The sequence below is a fragment of the Poecilia latipinna genome, unplaced genomic scaffold (assembly GCF_001443285.1).
Source record: "Poecilia latipinna isolate Pla-1442-1.1 unplaced genomic scaffold, P_latipinna-1.0 Scaffold3568, whole genome shotgun sequence".
Lineage (NCBI taxonomy): Eukaryota > Metazoa > Chordata > Actinopteri > Cyprinodontiformes > Poeciliidae > Poecilia > Poecilia latipinna.
The window spans coordinates 1-22,922 of NW_015116184.1; the positions used below are offsets into that span (position 1 = coordinate 1).

Sequence of the window (22,922 nt, forward strand, 5' to 3'; positions counted from 1 at the left end):
ATTTATTAAACATTTCTACCACATTATCACTTTCTTTTATGGTTTATTTTGTTTAGCTTTCTTTTTTTAGAATAACAAAATGTAGAAAAAGTGAATGGTTGTAAACAATTTTGGAAGAAATTTCAAATGTGATTGAAAGTTCAATCACATTTAAGATCAAACAATAAACTATATTTTATACAATCTGTACGAGAAAGTAATCATGATTCATGAAGAAGCAATTAAAAACAATCACAACCAGGAGCACTTTCATAGTATTTGACTTTTATTAATAAAGAATCGGGTCTGTAAAGTCCGTTTACAATGGCAGATCCAAAACAATAAAAGTGTAACAAATATGACCAAAAAAACAAAACAAAACAAATCTGGTTTTCAAGAGCTCTGGTCTGTAAGCAGAAAACAAAGCTGCCATGATTAACACCTGCAGTGGGAGTGATTTTCAGCATTTGAAAAACTGCATGAGCAGGGAGACAGTCAACGTCAGATGAAGCTAATGTGCAGTAACGTCTAGGCACTTCAGATAAAAGGCAAGCCCATTTCAATCAATTCAGCGCGAGAGGCATGCATGCTCTGCTGCTTCCTCATCTCTCACATCCTGTCCTTTCACTTACTAACACCCATCCTTCCTCCGTCTCTTCCCTCGGCTTCTCAGATTGCACTTCTAGATCTCTGCTTGACGTCGTCTACATTCTTCATTCAGCTAGTAAATCAGGGCTTGTTTGACAAACGGCTTTTGTTTGGATTCCATTTGTGGGATTCATTATGATGGAGAGAGATTTAAAAAAATTCTCCAGGGGAGGGAAAACAGGACGTCATCAGGATCTTTAACATTTAATGACACACTCTTGTTGACTGCTAAATGGAGCAGAACACTTGTTCAGTCATCTACTTTTCAGGGAGTAAACAATGCCGACTTGGGAATCCTTAATATTTATTTTAAGATATTTATACAATGTATTCGCGTGGCAAATTTATAGAAAACAAATGTCAGAATGTCAAGTATTTCCTCGTTATCTCTGGGACTTCAATGACAAATTTAAGGCATTTTTCCTCCTCAGGTTGGAATGATTACACCCCACATTTTAAAACAAGAACAGGAGGCCTTGGTTTGAGCTTACTGTACTTTAACAAGTTTCTGGTATAATTCTGTCTGGATGTCACGAGCCTGATGTAGGCCTTCTGCAAACCAGATTTAATTTGTATTTGGGAAAACAGCCCTGCCCATCTGACCTAAAAGCCACGTTTCGATAAAATGAAACCGTTGTATGCACAGGGAAGTGTATGTATAGATCTCAAAATTGTATGTATATACATCTGTATGTGAATTCAAACTTCTTCACATAATTCTTGTTTTTAGAAATCATGAAAGTTGTTCAATGTTTTTTCTCTACCCCAAGAAAAAAAAAAAAGAATGATTTCAATAAATCATTGAAAGTCTAATGTACGCCCATTTATATGCATTATATATTCACGTAAACTCTGATGGGAAACTGAGCCAATAACTAAAGACATTTCTATTCTAATAACCTGCTCCAACATTTAAAATACCTAAACATATTTGACTGGAATTTTGGCACTTGGACTTAAACATGAAATGGTATAAAATCATTAAAAAAAAAAAGTCTTTGATCTGAAATGTTCTGATTTTCAGGAATTATCAAACTCCTGAAAGCTGCTACAGCATGTGCGCAGATGAAAAGAATGATAATATTACAACAGTGCCAGTGCAGGAATAATAAAGAGTGTGGCTATATGCTATAAAGAATTAGACTGGACACAGGGGACATGGAACATGTTGAGTTCAGGCGTTTGGACACTTTCAGCATGTTTTTGTGGCAACAATCAATCACAAAAAAAAAAGTCTCAGAATAATAAATTAATTTGGGCATGCTAAAATTCTTGTGGACTAAACAACGGTTTGGATATAAAAACAAACTCTCAGCACTTGAAGGTATTGGACCAGTTTTGGCCAGCAGATGGAGACAGAAAGCCTTTGCATTTTTCTACGGCGCTCTTAAATGTCTGTGACATACATATGTCACTTCTAGAGAATGGCACACTTTGAGGGGGGTTTCTCTGTACTGCTGGTGATTTTCACCTCTTTTCCCGCCGAACCCTGTTCACCAACGACAAAAGCGGCTAAACGTCACAAACATGTTCTCTTACTTTTTCTTAGGAAATACATTTATAACAAAAAAAAAAAAACAAAAACGAACGGACATACCGGCTTCTTGGTGGATTTATACAGTATGTCTCTTGCCAAAGCTAGAAAAGACTGCATAGCAGACAGATTGGAACACAGAAGCAGAGGAAATAAGATTAAACCTTTGCAGCACATTAACAGCGTTTACACAAAACAAGCCCAAAAGTTCAGTGAGGTGTGCAGTCGTGGTGGATTCATTGTGACTCACCTCTTCCACATTAATGCTGGACTTTGCACTGGTCTCGAAGAACCTGATACCGTGATCCTTTGCCAGCTGTTGACATTAGAGTAAAGAATATGACTCACAACCACATCCTGGTTCTTATCTAAAAGCAACTTTAAAGATAGGTCAACATTTCTTTACATACAGTGTGCTCGACATTCTTAGTCTGGTACCATTTTTTTTGGTACAAAATACCGACAATGTATCATCTTTCTGTCACTTATGCATGTTACTTTGTGTCACATACAATCACAACACAAAACAAATGCTTTAAGAGTTGAAATAGGCATACAAAGCTAGCCTAAGCATCAAAATTTATATAGTAGGCATTAATTACAGTCACATCGGTTTCCTCACCTTCTCTCCCGTCTCCTTGGACACTTTCCGCTTCGGCTCAATGTCGCATTTATTTCCTATAAGCATCTGACTGACCCCAGCAGATGCATTCTGTGAAACAGGGGACGTAGTTATCCGATTAGAGGAGGTCAGCTGAAAATAAGCATTAATCATCACTGCTAGAGTGATGGGATTTAACATCAGATATCTGCTGCAGAGTAAACTCGGAGCATGCTCGGTTCTCCTGTTCAATGCCAGCTGTAGAGTTATTCTTTTTTATGAAAGACAAATGCATCATTTTAATCCAAACAAGCAACACTGTTGGTTGTTGTAACCAATAACTTTTATTGCAACTTCATAAATCAACATGACTTGTTTCCTAACTGTTTGGACAATCTTTTGTTTGACTCCGGTATTAAATTTTGTGGTGAGGGTGGAGGACAGAGTCTCTGCTGATAGTGGAGCACTCGCACTGCGTTGTTGTGCAAGTGAATGCCCTTTAAATCTTTCTGAGGTTTCTTTAGCAACAAAGCAAGACTTTTGATTTCAGCTTTCTTCAATTTTGATAGTAAGCCGCCCCAGATAGTTTTTGCTCCGTCTTCTCAGTTGAGGTCAACCCCCATCCCAGTTACCGCCACCTTTTCACTTGCTTTGAAAAAACGATTAACTTTCAAGTGAACTGTGGTAGCTGCTCAGAGAAGCTACTTTAAGTTGACTATTGTGACAAGATTTGAAGCTTCAGTCAGAAACTGCAAGCAAGTATCAGCTTTACCAAGCAAATTAAAGAGATAGTTCAGGTTGTTTTTGGAAGATTGTTTCTGTTTTTGTGTTTTAAGCAGTAAACATTTTGTCTGGAATAACTCTCCTTCAAATTTACAGAGTGTGAAAAAAAATCAGAGATATAAATATATTCGCAAAGCATTGTAGCTTAACACTGAAATGTTTTTCATACATACGTATTGTATAGCACATAGTTCGTCTGGTCAGATATTATTCAATATATGCTCTGTTTTTAGTGCTCGCTTTAAATAGGATGGTCATTGTTACTGCCTACAGACCAACCATTTCTTCTATGTAAAGAGAATAAACTGCTATAAATGCTTTGGAACTGGACTTTAACATGAAAATGTTTGATTTATTTTGGCCTCAGTGTCATATCAAGTCAGAGTATTTTTTAAGTATCATCTTTAACTATAACACTCTTCTTGCAACCTCCTGTTGTTTTCCCATTCTAAATTTTGTAATGAAAAATATAGGAATTATTACCCTACACTTGACTAAAAATATATTATTTGTAGTAGCAGAGGTTTTCTGTGCAGAAGTTAAAACTTAATTTTCAATAAAGCTATTTTGTTCTGAATTTACTTCCCTATTTTTTACTACAATTTGGCCCTGAACTAGAATCTCATACGCAATCAAAACAGGAGTTATTAATGTGAGAGCACAATGCACTTTTCTCTGTATTTTTGAAGGTTTTGAAAGTCTGTTTTCCTGTCATAATGAATCAGAATAATTTTTAATAATAAAAAGTTATCAAGGAGCAACAGTTGCAATATTCAGTCTCATGGAAATGGAAACAGTCTCACTTCCTTGATGCTCTTCATCCAGTTTTGGATGTTTTCAAAGGATTTCTCATCAGTGATGTCGTAAACCAAGATGATGCCCTGGCAGAAGAGTGACAACTTAAGTGTTCAGTCACAACATACAAAGTGAGCACAAAGAGAAGACATGCAACATGTTATCCATCCTGCAGCTTCTACGGGTGTGCAGTCCTCACCATGGCTCCCCTGTAGTAGGCAGTAGTGATGGTCTTGAACCTCTCCTGTCCTGCTGTGTCCCTGCACCAATAAGTCAAAGCATTTCAAGCCAGAAACATACAGTGATGCATGTGCAGGACTCATAGAAATATATATATTTATTTAAAAGGTTGCATTTAAAGTGAATTGTACATCTTAAAAAATATATTTTATTGATTTCAACACATCACAAAACAAAGAACCACCTCAGTGACACGTCTTACCAGACTTGTAGTTTCACTTTCTTTCCATCCACTTCAATTGTTTTTACTTTAAAGTCAATGCCTGGGAGATAAAGAAAAAGAGGACAGGAAAAGGCAAAATGAGCAAAATACCCCTGATAGGAAGTCAAGCATACACACACTGCACGCAGTATTGGTAAGGTGGAAACTGGTCATTTCCACCGTGTGCACTCCCATCCACAAGCAAGCATGAATTGTTTTTTTCCTTTGAGGATGGACAAGCTGACAGACAGCAGGGAGGGGGCTGTCCAGCACTAAACTCTGCATGCCAGAAAGCCAGCAGCTCTTTTGGGAATGCAGAGATGGTAAGAGAGATAGGAATGAGGGTGGGTGGACCTTCAGAGAGAGCAATGAGATCAGTAAAGGGAGAGATAGGATGGGGGGGGGGGAGTCAGGACAGAGACTGTTATTAAATAAGAACATGAAAAAAAGTAGTGCAACAGAATAAACCCTGTAGTTTAAGTCTGTATTTAAAAGTAATCTTAAACTAATTAGTTCCATTACAGTACTTTATAAGTTTCATTGAAGCTACTAGAAACTTATTGGTCTTCCTAAATTAAAGTTAGATGAAAATACCTGGTAGGTTCCATGAGAGTTAAGTTCCCTAGAAGTTTAATGAATGCACCTGGTGAATGGCATTAAAATTTCCATTTATAAAAAAACATGGCAAGTCCTTTTAAAGTTTTGATTTGTTCAACAACAGTTCTGTAAACTACCCTGTAAAATCCATGAAGGTAGCTTGTAAGTTTTATGAAAAATATTTATTAAGTTTCTTGTCAGTACCTGGTAATTCAACAAAGTTCCTGCTAAAGAAGGTTCCATGAAAGTGACTGGAAAGTTGTCAGTGCTCACTTAACACTACAGAATGATTCAATGCAAGTACCTGATGAGTTCCTTGAAAACCCTGTTAAGGTTCCAGGTAGGTTTCATGCAACCACCAAGTAGGTTTCAGGAAAGTTCAATGAAACCAACTGGGTAAGTTCTGTGAAAGTTTAATGACAGTATCTAGCAAGTTTCATGGATGATACAGATTACCTGGAAAGGTACTTATGTTCCAGGTTCCAGAAAAGGCACCAGGTATGAAGGTACAGAGTAAATTCTATGTGATACAGCTCGAGGAAAGTTCAACTAAAGTGCCAAGTAAAACCAGGGAACCTGCAAAGTTGAAAGAAGTTTTATGAATGCTGCTCATACATTTCAAGGTTCCAAGAAGTTCCATGAAACCACATCAGATCCAGGAAAGTTCCATCGAACCCTGAGCAAGTTCTGGAAAGTAACACCAACAGATCTAAACTCTAAGCTCAGATATGGGATGCATCATGCAGTGGTATAAAAAAAAAAAAGAAAAAAGCACAGAAAAAAAGAAAAGGAAGATATGAGAAAGAAAGTGGAGACTAGTTGAGACATGAAAGTAGTCTCAGAAACCAGTTTGCACAGTGTTCGGAATCAAACAACGGATCATGAAATGTCAGCAAACATTTATTCAGCTCATAACTCAAGTTTCAGAGCGCTGACGCAGACAGGCTGCAGTTAAATAAACATTATTCTCACGTACCGATGGTGGAGATGTATGTGGAGTTGAAATTGTCCTCAGCAAAACGGATGATGAGGCATGTTTTACCCACTCCGCTGTCCCCGATCAACAGCAGTTTAAAGAGGAAATCGTATTTTTTCGCCATGGCTGGAGCCCAGATAGAAGGAAGAGGAGGAGGGGAAGATTTAAGCAGTCTCTTTTAAAAAAAAAAAGTTTAAAAACTTCCCTTTTTTGTTCTTTGAGATATGCCAGTCTTCTTTTCTCGTTTTCCCCCTCCCAGCCTGTTAACCGGTAAATTCCGATCCCCCTCAGTGCCTCGGTGCTTAGTTTGGACTGGGCGACAACAAACTCCATCCAAAGTTTACAATGCAAGTTTAAGGTCAAACCTTCATCGCCTGAGCTGTTAAAACTCCATTCTTCTGCACTAAAAGTATCCAAATCCCACCGTTTACAAACACATTGGAAACGCTACGTGGTTTTCAGGCTGTAGGGGAGAAAAAAAAAAAAAACTCGGCCCAAATTCCACTTTGGCTGGGAGAATTACGTAGAGTGGGAGTGATTTATGGGAGTGACCAACTTTTACTGACCGGACGTTAGATGGCGCCACTTGAATAGAAGCTCTGTTTATTCCTGGAATAACAAGGCAGATAAAAAAAAAAAAAAACGTTACAAGTTTCACACTTCAAGGTTTTCCAGTCAAAGATAAACCATTAGAAACATTAAATTGTGTCACAAAAGTCATTTTTAACATTGCGTGCAATGGTGATAAGATATGTCCAATTGTCCACTGACAACATTGATATTGTATCCTAATTTTTTCATGAGAGTTTACTGCCCAGGTCTAACAGCAAAACTTTAATGTAAAGCTTAGTAATAATTTAGGCTGTTACATAGATAGCGGTAGGTTTACGTCTTGAGATTGTAACAGCGGCACAAGATACCAAAAAACGACAATTTAGTTCTGCCTGCATGGAAAATTTCAAGAAAGACTTTCCCCAGATGGAATCATAGAGAATGTAAGGACACAAACATAAATAAACTAATACAAAAAGGAAATGTAAAAACAACAACAACAACAACAACAAAAAAAAACCTAACAAGGCTTGTGGGCAGAAACATCATATCAAAGTACTTAATTTTATTTTCCTGAAGACAAGAAAATACTTATTCTGCAGAAACCTATTTTTCCAGGACTCATAAAACTTGTGTTATACAGCCTTTATATTCACTGGAATGCGCCCCTTCCTATTTGTGTCCATAAGGCCATAAAATAATTCATATGTGACAGAATCATGGCTTATACATCTGAAGAACACAATAACATAGCGCCCCCTGCAGGTAACAAGAACCGAGTCACTTTCTGCTAAAACCTTGTTTTTATTTTACACGTGAATTATATTTATTTTACGAAATGAAATAAATCAAGATTGATGAAGAATAATTCTTTTTCTTTCCTCCTTAATACTATACTTAATATAGCTTATTTTTTAAATTGCAAAATATTTTTTTCTGTCGCTTTTTTTTCAGGGAAATCTTACTAGATTGAAAAAAATAACGTTCGTTACGTAGGTTATTATTAACATTAATGTTGCCAATTTTCTACACCTATTTGATTTTTTTTTAAAAATGTTACATTGACTATAATGATGTTTTCTTCTTCCTCCCATCAGCCAGCAGTTTCCGGTACGTGACCGACGTGAGTTTTTCTCTTTTCTTTTCTGCGGAGAGTCTTTGCTGGAAACACGCAGACATGCCCGTAAGTAAAAATACCGTTTGTAAAGTTATTATCATGATATAAAGAGTAGGCTTACCCTGTAAGAAGTCGGTACTGGAGTTGACATTTGTGTTTTTTCGTGATTTGGTTAGTTGTTTGGTGTTGCTTTAATGTAAATGTGGAAATGTGAAGCAAGGCAATATGGCGAGAACACGTGTCGGAGGGAGAAACAACGCGATCGGTTAAAACACGTCTAAAAGCCTTCTTCAATTCCCTTTAAGTCAAATTTAGGTAGAAAAGGGTTAAACTGGTTCTGTAGTTTAATACTAAAGCCCAACCATGGTTTGTCTATTCAAATATATATAATTTTAAAAACATATGTTTTCATATTTTAGAAATAAAATCTGATATAGCTATCATATGTCCAAAAATGTCCAAAAATATGTCCAAAAATGTACATTTATTTACTGCTGTAACCTTTATTTATTTATCTCTCATGGTTCCTTAAAGTGAAACCTACATTCAGGTCACAGTCGTTGCCTTTGTGTAATCATGTTATAAAAGCTATTTCCTGTGCTTTTCAACTTGTTCTCAAATCATTTAAAAAAAATAACATGATTGCTGTTGCTTTTTAAGTCATTTTTTAAATGTGACTTTCTAATAAGTTATCCTGTCTTTTCTCCAGCTCGCAAAAGATTTGTTGCACCCCAGTCCTGAGGAGGAAAAGAGGAGACACAAGAAGAAACGGCTTGTGCAGAGTCCTAACTCCTACTTCATGGATGTCAAATGTCCAGGTTTGCGTTAATCTACTCGTTATAGTCAATAATCTGTAATCTAAAAGAAATGTATTTAATATTACAAGTACATTTTGCCTTTATGTGTTGCCCTTTCTCTAAACCTGTAGTGATCGGGGTGTCAAATAAGGCAGAAAGTGACTCTTGCGGTTGTTTGCGAGCGAGATTTCACTTGACTCGTTTACACAAACAGCTGCATGGACACCAGTAGTCGGCCATTACGTTCGTCACATAGCAGCAGCTCCCTCTTTCGTTTGGCTTAAGACCTCCATGATGTGTTTCTTACTGTTTTTTTTTTTTTTGTGTGCATTTTGCAGGTTGCTACAAGATCACCACAGTATTCAGCCACGCTCAGACAGTAGTGCTGTGTGTCGGCTGCTCCACAGTTCTTTGCCAGCCGACGGGAGGAAAAGCTCGCCTGACAGAAGGTAGAGACACCACCAGAAGCTCTGTTTCTGGAAAATCCCCTTCATGTTAAAGTCAACCATTTGATACTCACAGAAACGACAATGTTAAGTTTGGCAAGGTGTTTATTTCAGTTTCGCTTCATCGAATCGCCCGCACCTGTTTATTTAACTCCTCGCAGGTTGTTTCTGAAATTGTCGAGTGCTGTGCGTTCACAACAAAGCAGATTTTGTTCACGGTGTTTTTCAGAGGTTACTCTTGAGTTTGCTCTCGGTGATGAGTGGTGTAGATCATAAATTTGACACTGTGGTCTTGATATTTATTACAATGGCAATAAAAAAAAAAAAAAAAAGTATTGTTAGGAGAATTTCTTTTTTAAAGCCACGACGCTTCCAATAAGGAAGTAGTGCGTTTTACTCGTTGTCTTATCTTGCACCCCACAGGCGTCGCTCCGTTAACTTTAAATGCTGTGATTTAACACCATGACCTCAACACCATGTCAAATCAACCTTTTGACTTCCAAGCGAAGAATCGACTGGAATAATACACAGAAGCCACGTGCATTAAGTAATGTGTGTAATCCGAAGCTCAAACAGTTATTTCTCTAATCACGTAAATCCATCAGAGATGAGAGGATTTCAAAATCAAACGGCAGAAGCATTTAGTGACGCCCTATTACACAGACTCGTACCTCTTCTTGCTTCTTTGCCTTTCTTTTGTTTGCCTGAGATGTAAAATGAAATTGTGACATTTTCTAAGGAATAAGTCATCTCTAACGTAGAGTTACTGAACTCCTTTTGTGAACGAAGTGACTCTTGAGGGCAGGTGGCTGCACTGGATTTGTATGTATGGGTTAAACAGTAAAAGTAGGTAAACACCAGGGATTTATGCCTCACTTTTTAGATCTTTTTTTATTAGAAAAATTAAGATTATCCTCCTCCGTTTGTTGCTCTGTGACATAAAATCCCAGTGAAACACATTGATTTTGTGGTTGTAGCCTGACGGAACATTGAAACGCTGGCGCATGAATACTTTTGTGAAGCACTCTGTGTCTACCTGACCCGTGTAGGCAGCAGAGGCTTTACATCTAAACATAGTACAGTAAACATTTTTCAGGTTGCGTCGTGGTTAACTTTCCCACCTTTGCCTTTGTGTTGCCCTTTCATGATGTTCTCCGTGAACAGGGTGTCTATCGAGGCAAACAGTAACTGTCGGTGCTTGGTGTGAGGAATTCATCACTATTGATCCATTTCTGCACAATCAACTGCAAGCACAAACAAATGACTCCTGTTTTCATTCTGCCGTAGCTTTAAGCTCACTACTGATTAGTTTATTTTGTGTGTGTGTGTGTGTGGGGAGGGGGAGTGGATTAACTGTTGCACGACTCTTGAGCCTCTAGAAGAAGTGATGACTTTTAGTGAATGAGCCGATCCGAAGGTCGAGGTTTGTTTTTATCGGCGCTCTCTCCCGCTCTGTCGTGCGTTCTGCTGCCCTGGTAACCAACAGCCTCTTTCTGATCTGCATGGGTGCAGCCTCAACCTTTGACTCTAGACTCATGCTTGTTTTGTAGTTATTCAGTCTATAAAAAGCAGATCATCACAGCTAGTACCTGTTGTGACTCACTTTGACTGGGTTTTTAAACATTTTTTTCTACATACTTCTTTTACCCTTATGTAACTACGGCTCTTTGTTTGAAACTGAAATGGATTATTTGACTAATTTCCTCCCCTTTCCGTTTCATCCAGGATGCTCTTTCAGGAGAAAACAGCACTAGTGTAACCAAACCTGGCTGCACATGTGAGAAGGAGAACTTGATGGACGTCAGGTGACGCTGCCAAAGATGCAACGTGGGGGAAAAAAAGGAAAGGAGACGACAGGAATGAATCATGTGAAGCAGTTAGTGTAAAAGAAGTAACTGGCCCGGCTGGAATCCCTCAAACACCTAATATCTTCTAATTGTTCTCTCTAAATAAACCTGGGATTCACAAGTTGAAATGATTTCACGTTTGTCATCCAGTTTGTTGCTTTTTATCTTTTGACGGGTTTTGAGCCCCACTGTCAGCTTACCACATTCTCATGAAGAGGAATCCTGTTAATTTGTAGTTGTGGGTCTGAATTTACCGCTTTAAGCCACACATTCGTGGGAAATTGATCTTTAGTAATGAGACTTGGCTACCCAGCAAAATGGATTCCTGCAGAATCTTGTTCGAAAACACTAAAGCTGTTTTTAAGAAATGGAGAGTCTACAGATTATCTTTGCTGCAGTTTTATGTAACAGCCTTGAGCATTAATATCTCAACGCTGTCGTCACTCTTGAGGGTTGATTATGGGGAAAGCCTTGCTTTGTGAAACGCGGCGCCCCCAGGTGATATGTTAAATAAAAATGAGGAGTGTAGCTGTAGGTTTGAGCCTTCAACTTCCTGTGGAAATTAAGGGAATTGAGTTCAGAAGGAATGTGAATATTTGAAGCACCTTTCTGGAATTATTCAATGATAACTTCATTGTTGCCTATGCCTATTTGTTTGTGTTGTGTCGACACAACTTGTTAATAAAATCATGGGAAAGGTGACTGGTGTTCTTTATTGAGTGAATAACAGGATTTGTTTCAAATACATTTGCCAACATCCACTCATCTTTTGCCTAACTGTCCATCTAACAAATTGCTGTCAAGTACATTTAATAATCATAGAAGGTGTAGTAGATAAGTACAAGTGCATCAGCTATTTAAAAACTATATTTCAGTAATTCAATTAAAAAGGGAAACTATATAGTATGCAGATTTATTTACTTAGTAACATTTCAAAAAGCCAAACTTTAGGTGCTTGTAACGGTTAAAAATTGTATAAGATCAAAAATAAGGAGTTATAAACTTAGATGTTACCTCCACAATCATTGCAAAAACTGATGCTAATATGGAAAGTTGGAAAAGTAATGGTATAAAAGGAAAATGAGAGTAAGAGTTTGGACATTATGATGCCTTTGCTGATTTTTATGACATTTCAATCATCTTTTTAGTTAGATAATTGTAGTGACCACAGTAGTTTTCAGTTTTGCATCATGTTAAATTTAAAAACAATGTCAATGTATATGTTTCTCCAATTGTTCAGTTGCTTAATTTTTTTTTTCTGTCAGGGATGTTGAGGTAGAGCTTTGTGAATATTTAACATGTAACTTCAGTTTATTTCAGGACATAACATTTCTTGCACTTTGATGACAGTGAAATGTTCTCTTGCTTCTCAAACGAAAGCATAAACAAATTCCTTGATGTTTGCAGTTCATTCAGAGCGCTTCAGTGTCAACATAAAGATAAGAGAACATTAAGGATTTAAAATACACCAATCACTCCAGCTGAGACTGTTAAGTATTGTATTGATTTTTGGACTATTTGAAGTTAGTTTGTTTGCCAGCTAATGTGTTTGAGTTATTGTTGAGGAACTTGATGAAATTGATTAATTTGATGAAACTGCCCAAAGAGACGGTTTTGCTTCAGTTGCTTTTACTATTCCTCAAGCTCCTGACATGATTTGGTTGTAAAAAAAAAAAAAAAATACATGTTCAGGAAACTGATCCCAGAGGATGAATGAGCAGATTTAATTCTCCAAACATCACATTGCATTAAAAAGAAATAAACTTTCTAGTCTCAGTTTGAGAGACGCTTTCTTGCTTCCTTCTCTGTGGATGCCTGCGAGACGCTGTGAGGTCTGAGCACATCGTCATCACATTGCAGGAGGCCTGATCTGGTCAGCGCTGACACCAGGCGGCCTTCAGGCACGGCAGCGTCTCCTGGACATCAGAGGAAGCTGACCCCAGACAGAGTCTCAGATGGAGGGTGCAGCTGAAGCAGCTGGCTCAACCTTTCCTGAGAACAGACTCAACATCTGTAGCCAGCTGGCGGCAGTGAAAGGCAGAGGGGACAGAATAATGAGATCTTCTCAAAAGCACAGATTAAAGAAGATGGTGATACTGCTAAGTACATAAATCTGTCACCAGAGGGCGCTAAACTGTAACGATTGCATCTCGATTTCTTATGAAGCCCATAGAAGACAAATAGGCCAAATAAACATGGAATCGCTTTGTTTTTGTTCTCATTAAGTTTGAAATGTATGTGCTTTTGTTTTTTATTGTTGAGTAAAAATATTTATTGATATTATAATTTACCCCTGAATGCAATTTGTATTGGTGACATTTATGTTGCATTGTGTTTTCTGGTCGTTCAGCAGAGCAAGCTGGTGGTGAGAATCTGAAGTCGTGTGTGCCAGGCTCTGTGTGTGTTGGAAGCCGAGGAGAAAATGGAATGAAAGGATCAATAGTGAAGGGCAGAGAAATCTGAAAAAGCGAGGATTGAGGTTTTTTTTTTCTTTTTTTTTTTTGTCAGTGCTGAGGCAAGCTGCACGCATTCTTCTCCCTGAATCAAATCTAGCAAAATGGAAAAGGTTAAAATCAAAATTTGTTATGAAAGAGAGCTATTGAGAGAGAAAAATCAAGAAGCAGAAATGACAAGGCCGTACGAAATGATGTAGAACATAGGTTCTTTGAGTGCAGCAAGAATTGATCAAGGTTAGAGCTAAATAGCTCCCCTCCGACTGAGTCCAACCGGGCAAACTCCCACGCTGAGTGGGGGGTAAACCCTGTATAGAACCACAGTGAACAGTGATTTCATCTGAGCGCACAGTTTGAGCCTCCTCTCACCAAGGACAGAGTCATTATACATTATAAATAACTGTGGTAAATGCTGGTGGGGGGAGTCTGGCTGCCCCCCCCTACCCCCGACAGACCTCCATTATATCACAGAAGAGACGCCTGTCAGCTTCGTCCAGAGGAGGAAGACGTCTTCTGTCACAAGAAGTTATTTATTTGTTGAATTTATTTATTACAATATTAGAACAAATTTATTTTCTCGTAGCTTGAGACTACTTCTGCCAGTAGTAATGATAAAATCATGTGTGCAAGAATGGAAACTGGTCATGTTTCTTTTAATCAAAATGTTCAGGGGCGATAATAATTATGGCAGTGGGAATTTAAAAAGAACATTTAAGATGTTTTTTCTACTCAAATTAACGGCTGGAGTTTTCTACTTTTTAGTGTGATGGTGTACATTTATTTGAAAGCTTTTCATACATCCTCACAATGTATTTGGAGGTTGCTGTATAATGATTTAGATGCTTGAAACAACACATTTTTGCAGTAGTGAAAACAAAATACCAGCGTTTCAAATTCAGAATGGAAGTCCCTGAGCAAATGAGCAGCTTAAATTTAATATAGAGTGAAAAAGCTTTTATTTACCACTTGATCTTTTTTTGTTTTGTTGTTGTTTTGTTTAAAAAGAAAAGATGGATGATCAGTTTGACTGTCTATCAAATATATTCTTCATTTATTCTAATTCTTTGCTTACATGTTTTGAAAACAGCACAATACTTAGAAAATGTATTATCTTCAGTTATCATTAGCATCCACAGGGTGAAAAGATGCTTTTAACCGTAACCATAACAAAGAAAACAGAAATCCCCGACTGTCACACAGCACAACATGGAGGTTGAAGACAGCTAGACAGAAAATAGATGGACAAGTACAAGTAGAAAAAGAGAAGGCAAGCATGATGAAACATATGTGTAAGAATAAGGCTGCAGAAGGTGAAACTAGTCACAGAGCCCTGGGAGGAGTACATTCTGCTGAATATAATCTTACAAAGTAGCTGTCCCTTTTGCTCCAACATCACACAGCTGATAAATTAATAAACATAAGCTTAACAAGACCCCCCTCCCCAACCCACACACACACAGACACACACACCCTTTTTGCTGGACTGAGGGTCACCGTGATGGATGCTTCCCATGAACTGCAGTGAGCATTAAAAGTCAGGTGACCCGGCGAACACAATCAGTCATGTCAGATTGCCAGAGCCTGAAATTAATCATTCCCATCTGTGGCCATTTCCTGCATTAATTATTCTGACTATGTGGCTTAAATAGCCTGGACGCTGCGAATGTCTCTGGGCACGAGGGGACGTTTATGAGGAGATGTTTGAAGAGTCAGAAAGATCTGGGGTGGTCAAACTTTTACATCCCTGGTCACAGAGTAGCAGATGTAGCGCTTCACACCATGTGAACCTTTTCTCATTTTTAGGCAACACTTCAGTTCTTGTCAGAGTAAGCAGGAAATGGGCTTAGCATAAAGGAATGACAGTAAGTTTTGAGGAAGATGATAAATGGTGAGGCTGCACACATAGACAAGCAAGGCGCAGTCAATGGACAGACAGATTGACAATGAATGGTTTCCAAAACAACAATTTTCATGTGCTAAGACATTCGTCTTGATAGATTAAGGGCATTACTTTATTGATTTAATGTGCTCCACTGTAGCTCAGACAGCACGTTTAGAGTCATTGTCCTGCTGGAAACTGAACCTCCGCCCCAGTCTCAAATGTTTTGCAACCCTTATTAGATTTCCTTTCAACATTAGCCAGAGTTTAACCCCATCCATCTATCGATGGATGGAAAAAGCATCTCAACAGCATGATGCAGCCATCACAGTGCTTCGAAATAGGGATGACGCGTTCTAGGTACTGTTTATATTCATCAAATGTAGGATGTTCTGCAACACTTGTTTTTTTTTTTATATCTATGTCTAAAAGCTAGAATTTGGTCTGACCTGGTCAGAGAACCTTCCTCCATAGGTGTGCTGTTTCCCTAAGGTGCTGGTGAAGAACAATTAAAGGGACTTCTTCTGTTTCTTTCAGTTGATTTCTTCTTGCAACTCTGTATTTATATCTACATTTGTGGGATACATGGCAATTAGCATTACCAATAAATTCTTCCAGAGAGATGGATCTCCCTCAGAGTTGCCACTGGGTTGCTCAGTGGGTTCTGGGAGATGGCCATGTCTTGATAGTCTTGCATCTGTGCCATACTCTGTTGTATTAAACATTTACTCATGAAATGTTCAAAGCTTTAGACGTTATTTCTGTCCCTGCTGCAAATACTCTACAACTCTCTTCCTGACCTGTCTATTATGAGGCTGTTTGTCCAATAATGTTCTGTAATAATAAACCTCTGAGGCTTTCACTGAACAGAAGGCTTTTTATAGATTCATTAATTTTGATTAAATTACACCTATTTCCCATTAGGTTGCTTATTCAATCAGCGTGATTTTGCATTACATTCAAGATTTGCTCTTATTTTGTCATTTGTAAGCCTCACTTTTCAGATTTTATTTAATTACTTCCCAGTTACCTACTGCTTTGTGTTGATCTTTTGTCATGGAAGAAATTCTGGATGAGAAGAAATAAGAAATTTATTAAAACCTTGCAAGGTGAGAAGAGAAATACAGAGTCAAAGGAGTGTGCCAAGTCTGGATATGGCTTCATTCTATAGGTTCTGGTCAGAGAAGATAGACTTGATTGGACTATAGGTCCAATTGGACTATAGGTCCAATCAGGTGAATAAAAACAGCCTGTTCCTTCTACTGACTCAAAGTGTTTGAGCATCTTGTTTGCTTTATTATTGTAGGCAAACATGTCCTGGTGATTTGGGTTCTGGCAAAGAGCAACTTCTGAGATACAAAAAAAAATGACCAGAAATGAATAAAAGTAGCTGTTTTGACCAAAAGATGGTCATAAAAATATATAATCATCTTTATAAGAAGGTCACAGAGTTTCTTTGTTAACCAAGGGGACAGACGTGACTCAACCCTCCCGTTATGTTCTTTTCTGAGGGACAGCAATAATGTTCCCGGGTCAATTTGACCCGTGGAGTGTTTAATCATGCAGTAGTGTCTGAAATCAAAAAATTCCTCCAGAACATTTTTGCATCTGATTATTAATTCCAACACTAACCATTTCAATCAATATTTGCGCAATGATGTTTTTTTTTTATTTCTCACAAATACAGGATCAACGACACAACGTACTCATTTAGACATAAGAAAAAATGTGATTTACATTTTTTTTGTGTCCACTGAAAAACCTTCACACACACAAAAAAACAATAATTATCCTTGAAATTGATCTTTAGTAAAAAATGTTTGTATTACATTTTGAATTTTTTTTTTCCAAGGGTGATCTTTATAATTGATCTTGAGACATGTATACTGTTCTGGGTCAAATTGACCCGCTGATTAAGGCAAGACAAATGAGTCATGAAGAGATATTTATGTTTTATTTATGTTCCCCCCCCCCCACTTCTGCTGAGTGTCCACTCAGTGTGGGTGGAGTTTGCCCACAGGAACAGAAAAGGCTCCCGTCAAAAGTTGTATGAACACCTGCTTTCTCACATTTTCATAGTGAAGTAAAGAGAATAGTGAGAATGTGCATATGCATGTATGCATGTGGTGTGCTGTGTGTGTGTGTGTGTGTGTGTGTGTGTGTGTGTGGGGTGAAATATGTCTCATAGTTGCAAGGAAACATATAGAATTGGACATTTTTTAAATCTTTTTTACCCTTCAACTTGACTGCCGGGTCAAACTCACCTGAACAGCATCTATGTATAATGTAGACGCAGGGGGGGGGGGGACTGCAAATGTGTAAAATGAATCATTTTCAATTTATATGTTGCGTGCACCTATTAAGGCAAATATAAAAAGTTTCACGCAGAAACTTTTTATTCCAACTATTTTAGAAAAATGTTTAAACTTTAAAACGGGTCAATTTGACCTGCGACATGACAGGAGGTTGATTGATCAGATCCAGACAGTTGAAACAGTGAGAGGTCAGGACGACCTCAGCCAAAACTGCATTACAGAATGTGGAGAAGAGATTGGGTGCTGTCATCCAGGACAAGTTTCCACCTGTTTTCACACTAAAAAAAAAAAAAAAAAAAGAAAGAAATCTGAAAGCTGTTTCTTCGGTTGTGAATCAGATTTTGCAAATGGAGAAATAATGACAACAAACACTCCATTCGTTGCAGCAGGCTTTATTGCACTGACACCAACTGTTTCCTCCATCTCTTCATTTGTTTTCTAATTCACTAAAGCATCACCCACGCTCTTGCTCCAATAAAGTCCCATATCGGGTCAGGCAGGTCTGGGCTCTTCCCCTGAAGGCATACAGGTGGAAGGCAGGGGACACACACACACACACACACACGCACACACACACCTACACACACGCACACACACACAAACAACAGCAGGCAATTTACAGTCTCTGGTGCACCTGACCTACATTTCAGCGGAGAGCGAGACAGCACCACAGGAGAAGCAACTCATTATGCATGTGAACACCACAAAAACACCTTATCAGCCCAGCAGTGCTGGTAACTGTCATATCCTTAAACGAGAGACGCTGCCTAACAAATAAAATAAGCTTTTTAATCAAAAGAAGATGCTCTAAATGCAAGGTGTATGTTTTCTTGTCTTGGAAATAGAACAATGGGGTTTTGCAAGGTAATTAAAACCAGTGGGATGTTTATTATGCTTGTTTTTGCCGAATTCAACTGTCACTATGATGATATGCTAATTAGAAATAAATGTGTTTGGACGTAACTCAGCATCCTTTTTCAGTCGTCGTCCAAATCCCTTCGTAAGGAAGGTAAATGGAGAGGGAAAAGGGGCAGAGGGAGGAGAAGATGGAAGAGGAGAGTTCAAGTGAATACAAAATCGTAATTTAATCCTATCTGTGTGTGTGTGTGTGTGTGTGTGTGTGCGTGCATGCGTGTGTGTGTGTGGTTGCCTGGTTGTGCATTCACCTGAGCATCTATGAATGGGTGCAAGAGCATGATAAGCAGAGGGAGCTATAGCTCTGGCACCAGTTAGGTATGATTAAAAAAAAAAAAGAGCAGAGGAGAAAAAAAAAGAACTTGGACCTACAGGTGTGGACAGGAGTTTGCATCAGAGTAGGAAGGAATAAAAAGTAAGCAAGGGAATAGTTTGCTGGACAGGCAGGGAGTTAACATGAAGTTTAACCTTTCTCTTCAACTGGCCAGAATATTTCACTGCAACAGACCTAAATCTGCTGCCTGTAGTGAACTTAAAGTGGCTACAGGTGCATCTCAGCAAATTACCGTATTATCAACTAGTTATTTAAAATCACATTTTCAGTTGCAAAGGAACGCTTGTGTAATATTTACATTTATTTGTGTCTGGATTCAGTGCACATCACGAATTTATTCAGGACATGGACGACAGCCTTGCTAAGAGGGTTTAATAATGTCAAAACAAGTGAGATCCAAACTAAAAGCAACCAAACTAGAAATCATCCCAACTAAAAAGCAACACCAGGACCTTGCAAAAACAGTGCAGGGCAGATGTTTGAGTAAAAATTGACGGAAGATTGTAAAATCACAAAAAGGGAAATTACATGTACCATGAGGGCTTTAATAACCATGCATTGACCAACAACCTCTCCTGACTTAAACCCCATAGATAATTTATAAACTAGTGTCATGAGAATAATAGAGACACCAAAGCTAACAGTATTGAGGTCACACATGGCACAGCACACTGATCCATTTTCACTTGGCTGAATTTTCGGTATTGAAAATCATTATGTAATTTATGTAATGCAGTTTCTGAGAACCTTGACATTTTTTTTTTTCTTAGCCTTAAACCCTTAGCAAATAAGTTATTGTAAATGATTATGGAATATGAGCTTCTCTTTGTGAGGAATTAACCTTTCCTATCTTTTAAAATGTGCCTGTGCAATACTTGAAAATCAAATTTGAAAAATATCATTAATAACAGGTGGGAATCACTTCTGCGACGTGGTTAAGCCGCTCTAAGTATGCTGGCTCACTGGTTGATCAGTTTGCCTTGCTGTTAAAGATCTGCAAAAAAAAAAAAAAAAAAAATCAGGAAGAAGGAAGTCTAAGAAAGTGAGGATAACAAAAAAGAAAGAGGAAAATAAACTTAATGCACAAATGAAACTCAAGTTTGATATCCAGAGGAGTTCCTTGCAGCCCATTTATGTCATTTATGTCAGTGGAAGTCTCGTCAGGGGAGGAAGAGAAACTCGGGTCCCCGGAGGTATCATTAAGAATCTCGTCTCTCCCTTTATCTTGAATCAAGCTAACAGCACGAGAAATAGGTTAATGTACAACCTCTACTTTTTCTAATGTAGCACGCAGGGAGTGTGGGTGGTCTGTGTTGCTATGGAGACAATTATGTATGGTTTGCTTCAAGGTGACCATGGTGAGGGTGCTTCCAACAGTAAAATGTAGTCACAACATGTAATTATTACATTTAAGCTGGAGTCTGATTGCATTCAGTCTAATGTAGATGTTGTTAAACAGTGTTTTAACAGCGCTGTGTCTATAAAATTATTTACTCTAATTTTTATTAAACGCCCAACAAGACATTCATAGATGTTCAATATCTCTTTATTCTGTCTGAATGCTGTCAAGCCTTCTGTTGCATTCTTGTTAAAACGTAAGAGACTGTCATGAAGTTCTGCAGGGTTGTGTGCTTGGACTAATACTTTTTACATAATTTATACTTATTTTGAGTAATAATATTAGCTGTGGCAACTGTCATGGCTTCCTTGACTTTTAACAAACTTCTATTTAATAATCACTAATAATTAGAACCTGGAATGAATCCAGTTAATGATGACATAAATCAATTAATGCATGTTTTAGATTAAAACTGGTGTTAAAATACTCTTTGTATCAACAAACACTTCATAGAGAACAACCACCGTGCAAGTGTGAGTAAATGTGAGTGTAAGTAATTTAAAATGTGACAAAATAACATTTATTTATGCCAAAATATAAGACCACCTCTGCTGTCTGTTCATTGTAGACCTGAAACCTCACAGAGCTGACTGTAGATTAAACTGAAACTTTGACTAGACTTTTAAAAGCCTGAAAGTAGATCTGTTTCAAGCTGCAAATGCATATTCACCTATGTCCCTATTACATAAAATACTAATGCAGAAAGATTACTAATGGATCCAGCGTGGGAAATGTTAATTAAGAAAAAGGCTCAAAGTGTTTTGCTACAACCTTTTTTGCTACAGTCTTCTTTATGGCTCATCCATTTGAGTGTTAAGTGCGGACGTTCAGCGGGAACATTTATCAAAGTGTGAGGCTTGTGGCTTGTTTTATGATGTAAAGCTCTTTAAGATCTTACTAATGTTCAACATTAAAGTGGTGAGGTTAGGAAAAGTCCTGAAGGGGTTGAAGTGTTGAGTGGACTGCAGCTGAGGCATTAAAACAATTACAGTCCTAATGATGTAATTATTGACAGGCTTGTTGAAGGAAGAAGACGGTTTTTGGAGGACAATGAACTTCTGTACCTTTCTAATAATGTCATTCAGAGGGGTGATAGGTTGTTAGGTGTATCAAATATATCATCTATATAGTGGTGTGCAAAAATATCCTTACAAACTTTTTAATTATTTTGCACTATTACTGGAAATTTCTGTGTATTTTATTTGGAATTTAATGTGGCAGAGTAAAATAGTAGGACCTGGTTCTGACCTGTGAGGAAAAATAAGACAATTTTTAACAAGTAAACAAAAAAAAAGTGAGGCATGAATTTGTCTTCAGTTCTTTCTCCACTGCTCTTTCGACTACAGTCCTTTTGAGGTGCGTCTCTGCATGCTTTGTACATCTAGAGACAAAATGTATTGCCTACTTTCAATGCAAAAAAGCAGAAGATCTTTAACATTGGAAAAAGAACATCTGTGAGCAGCAGGATTCAAGACTTTCCTCATCTTCCCAATTTGATTTACATCTGGACTTTGACTGGGCCCTTCTACTACATGAATATGTTTTAATCTAAACCCCATTGTAACTGTGGCTGTTTGTAAAGAGTTGTTGTTCTGCTGAAAGGTGAAACCTTTGACATGTTTTCTTTCTGGATTCCAGGTATTTTGGTTCCTTCTGTTTTCCCATTGACACTGACCAGCTTGATGCTGCCACCACCATATGACACATGATGAGTTCAATGCTTGGCTTACAACTTTGCTTTAAATCTCTGCACATTCTTTATTTGTTCTTTGGTCTTTGTTAGACTTTCACAGAACAACTGGATTTACACAGAGAACAAATTACAGGAAAGTTGTAGTAACGGATTCTATATGGGAGTATTAAAAAAGGTCAGGAATATATGAAAATACAGTGCTTTACAGATTTTCCATAAAAATTAAAAAAAGCATTTCTTTTTTCAAATCATTTACTTCATATGGGTATATATACATTTGTTAGAGAAATCCTTCAATCTGCAAGATAATGTGTGTGTTGTGGCGCTTTAAGGGTTGATTGAATCTCAGCCTTGTGAATTGCGGCTTCTTTCCTTACTATTACAGTATTCTCCTTTCATCATCGCCACAGCAACCTTACAGTTCAGCTCACAACGAAGACTCCACACTTCTGGCTTTTATCATAGAGACGTCTGTAACTACAGCACTGTAAACGGGAGAATGTGGCCTCTGCCAGTTCAGCATAAAACACAGGCAAAAATCCACACACACGCACACAGATTGTCCGGGCCTTAACGAGGGAGGATATGATTGGGGCTGTGCTGTCAAGCTGCTCAGATGTACAGTAACGGCGTGTGGATCAGCTCGGCGCTGTGATCCGGTCTCCCGCTGACAGAATCTGGTGACATTTGGGCTGATTGTTAAAGTGATGACATTGCATCTGACAGCTAAACCACATGATCACAGGCCAGCACAGGCAACTGATAATGGCAGCCTACCTTAAGCACCAGCAGGACGGGCTTCTTCTCCACTTGCAAGTCA

At 38.1% G+C, this 22,922-nt stretch overlaps 2 protein-coding genes across 3 annotated transcripts; one reads left to right on the plus strand and one right to left on the minus strand.

The window, feature by feature from the left end:
• Positions 1-244: 244 nt before the first annotated feature.
• Positions 245-6,874, minus strand: LOC106941250 (ras-related protein Rab-13). 2 transcript variants are annotated; one of them, XM_015024204.1, is made up of 8 exons: positions 6,356-6,869; positions 4,783-4,843; positions 4,540-4,600; positions 4,349-4,426; positions 2,784-2,873; positions 2,412-2,477; positions 2,225-2,275; positions 245-2,116 (listed from the first exon to the last, which is right to left on the minus strand). In XM_015024204.1, the coding sequence occupies exons 1-8, from the start codon at positions 6,477-6,479 to the stop codon at positions 2,045-2,047; spliced, it is 603 nt and encodes a 200-aa protein (XP_014879690.1). In that variant the 5' UTR covers positions 6,480-6,869; the 3' UTR covers positions 245-2,044. The 2 variants fall into 2 exon arrangements, with proteins under 2 accessions (XP_014879690.1, XP_014879689.1); XM_015024203.1 differs by having other exon boundaries at positions 2,225-2,477; positions 6,356-6,874.
• A 1,109-nt stretch (positions 6,875-7,983) lies between these two features.
• Positions 7,984-11,816, plus strand: LOC106941251 (40S ribosomal protein S27). Its single transcript, XM_015024205.1, has 4 exons — positions 7,984-8,090; positions 8,734-8,842; positions 9,160-9,270; positions 10,993-11,816. The coding sequence occupies exons 1-4, from the start codon at positions 8,085-8,087 to the stop codon at positions 11,019-11,021; spliced, it is 255 nt and encodes an 84-aa protein (XP_014879691.1). The 5' UTR covers positions 7,984-8,084; the 3' UTR covers positions 11,022-11,816.
• The last annotated feature ends 11,106 nt before the right edge of the window (positions 11,817-22,922 follow it).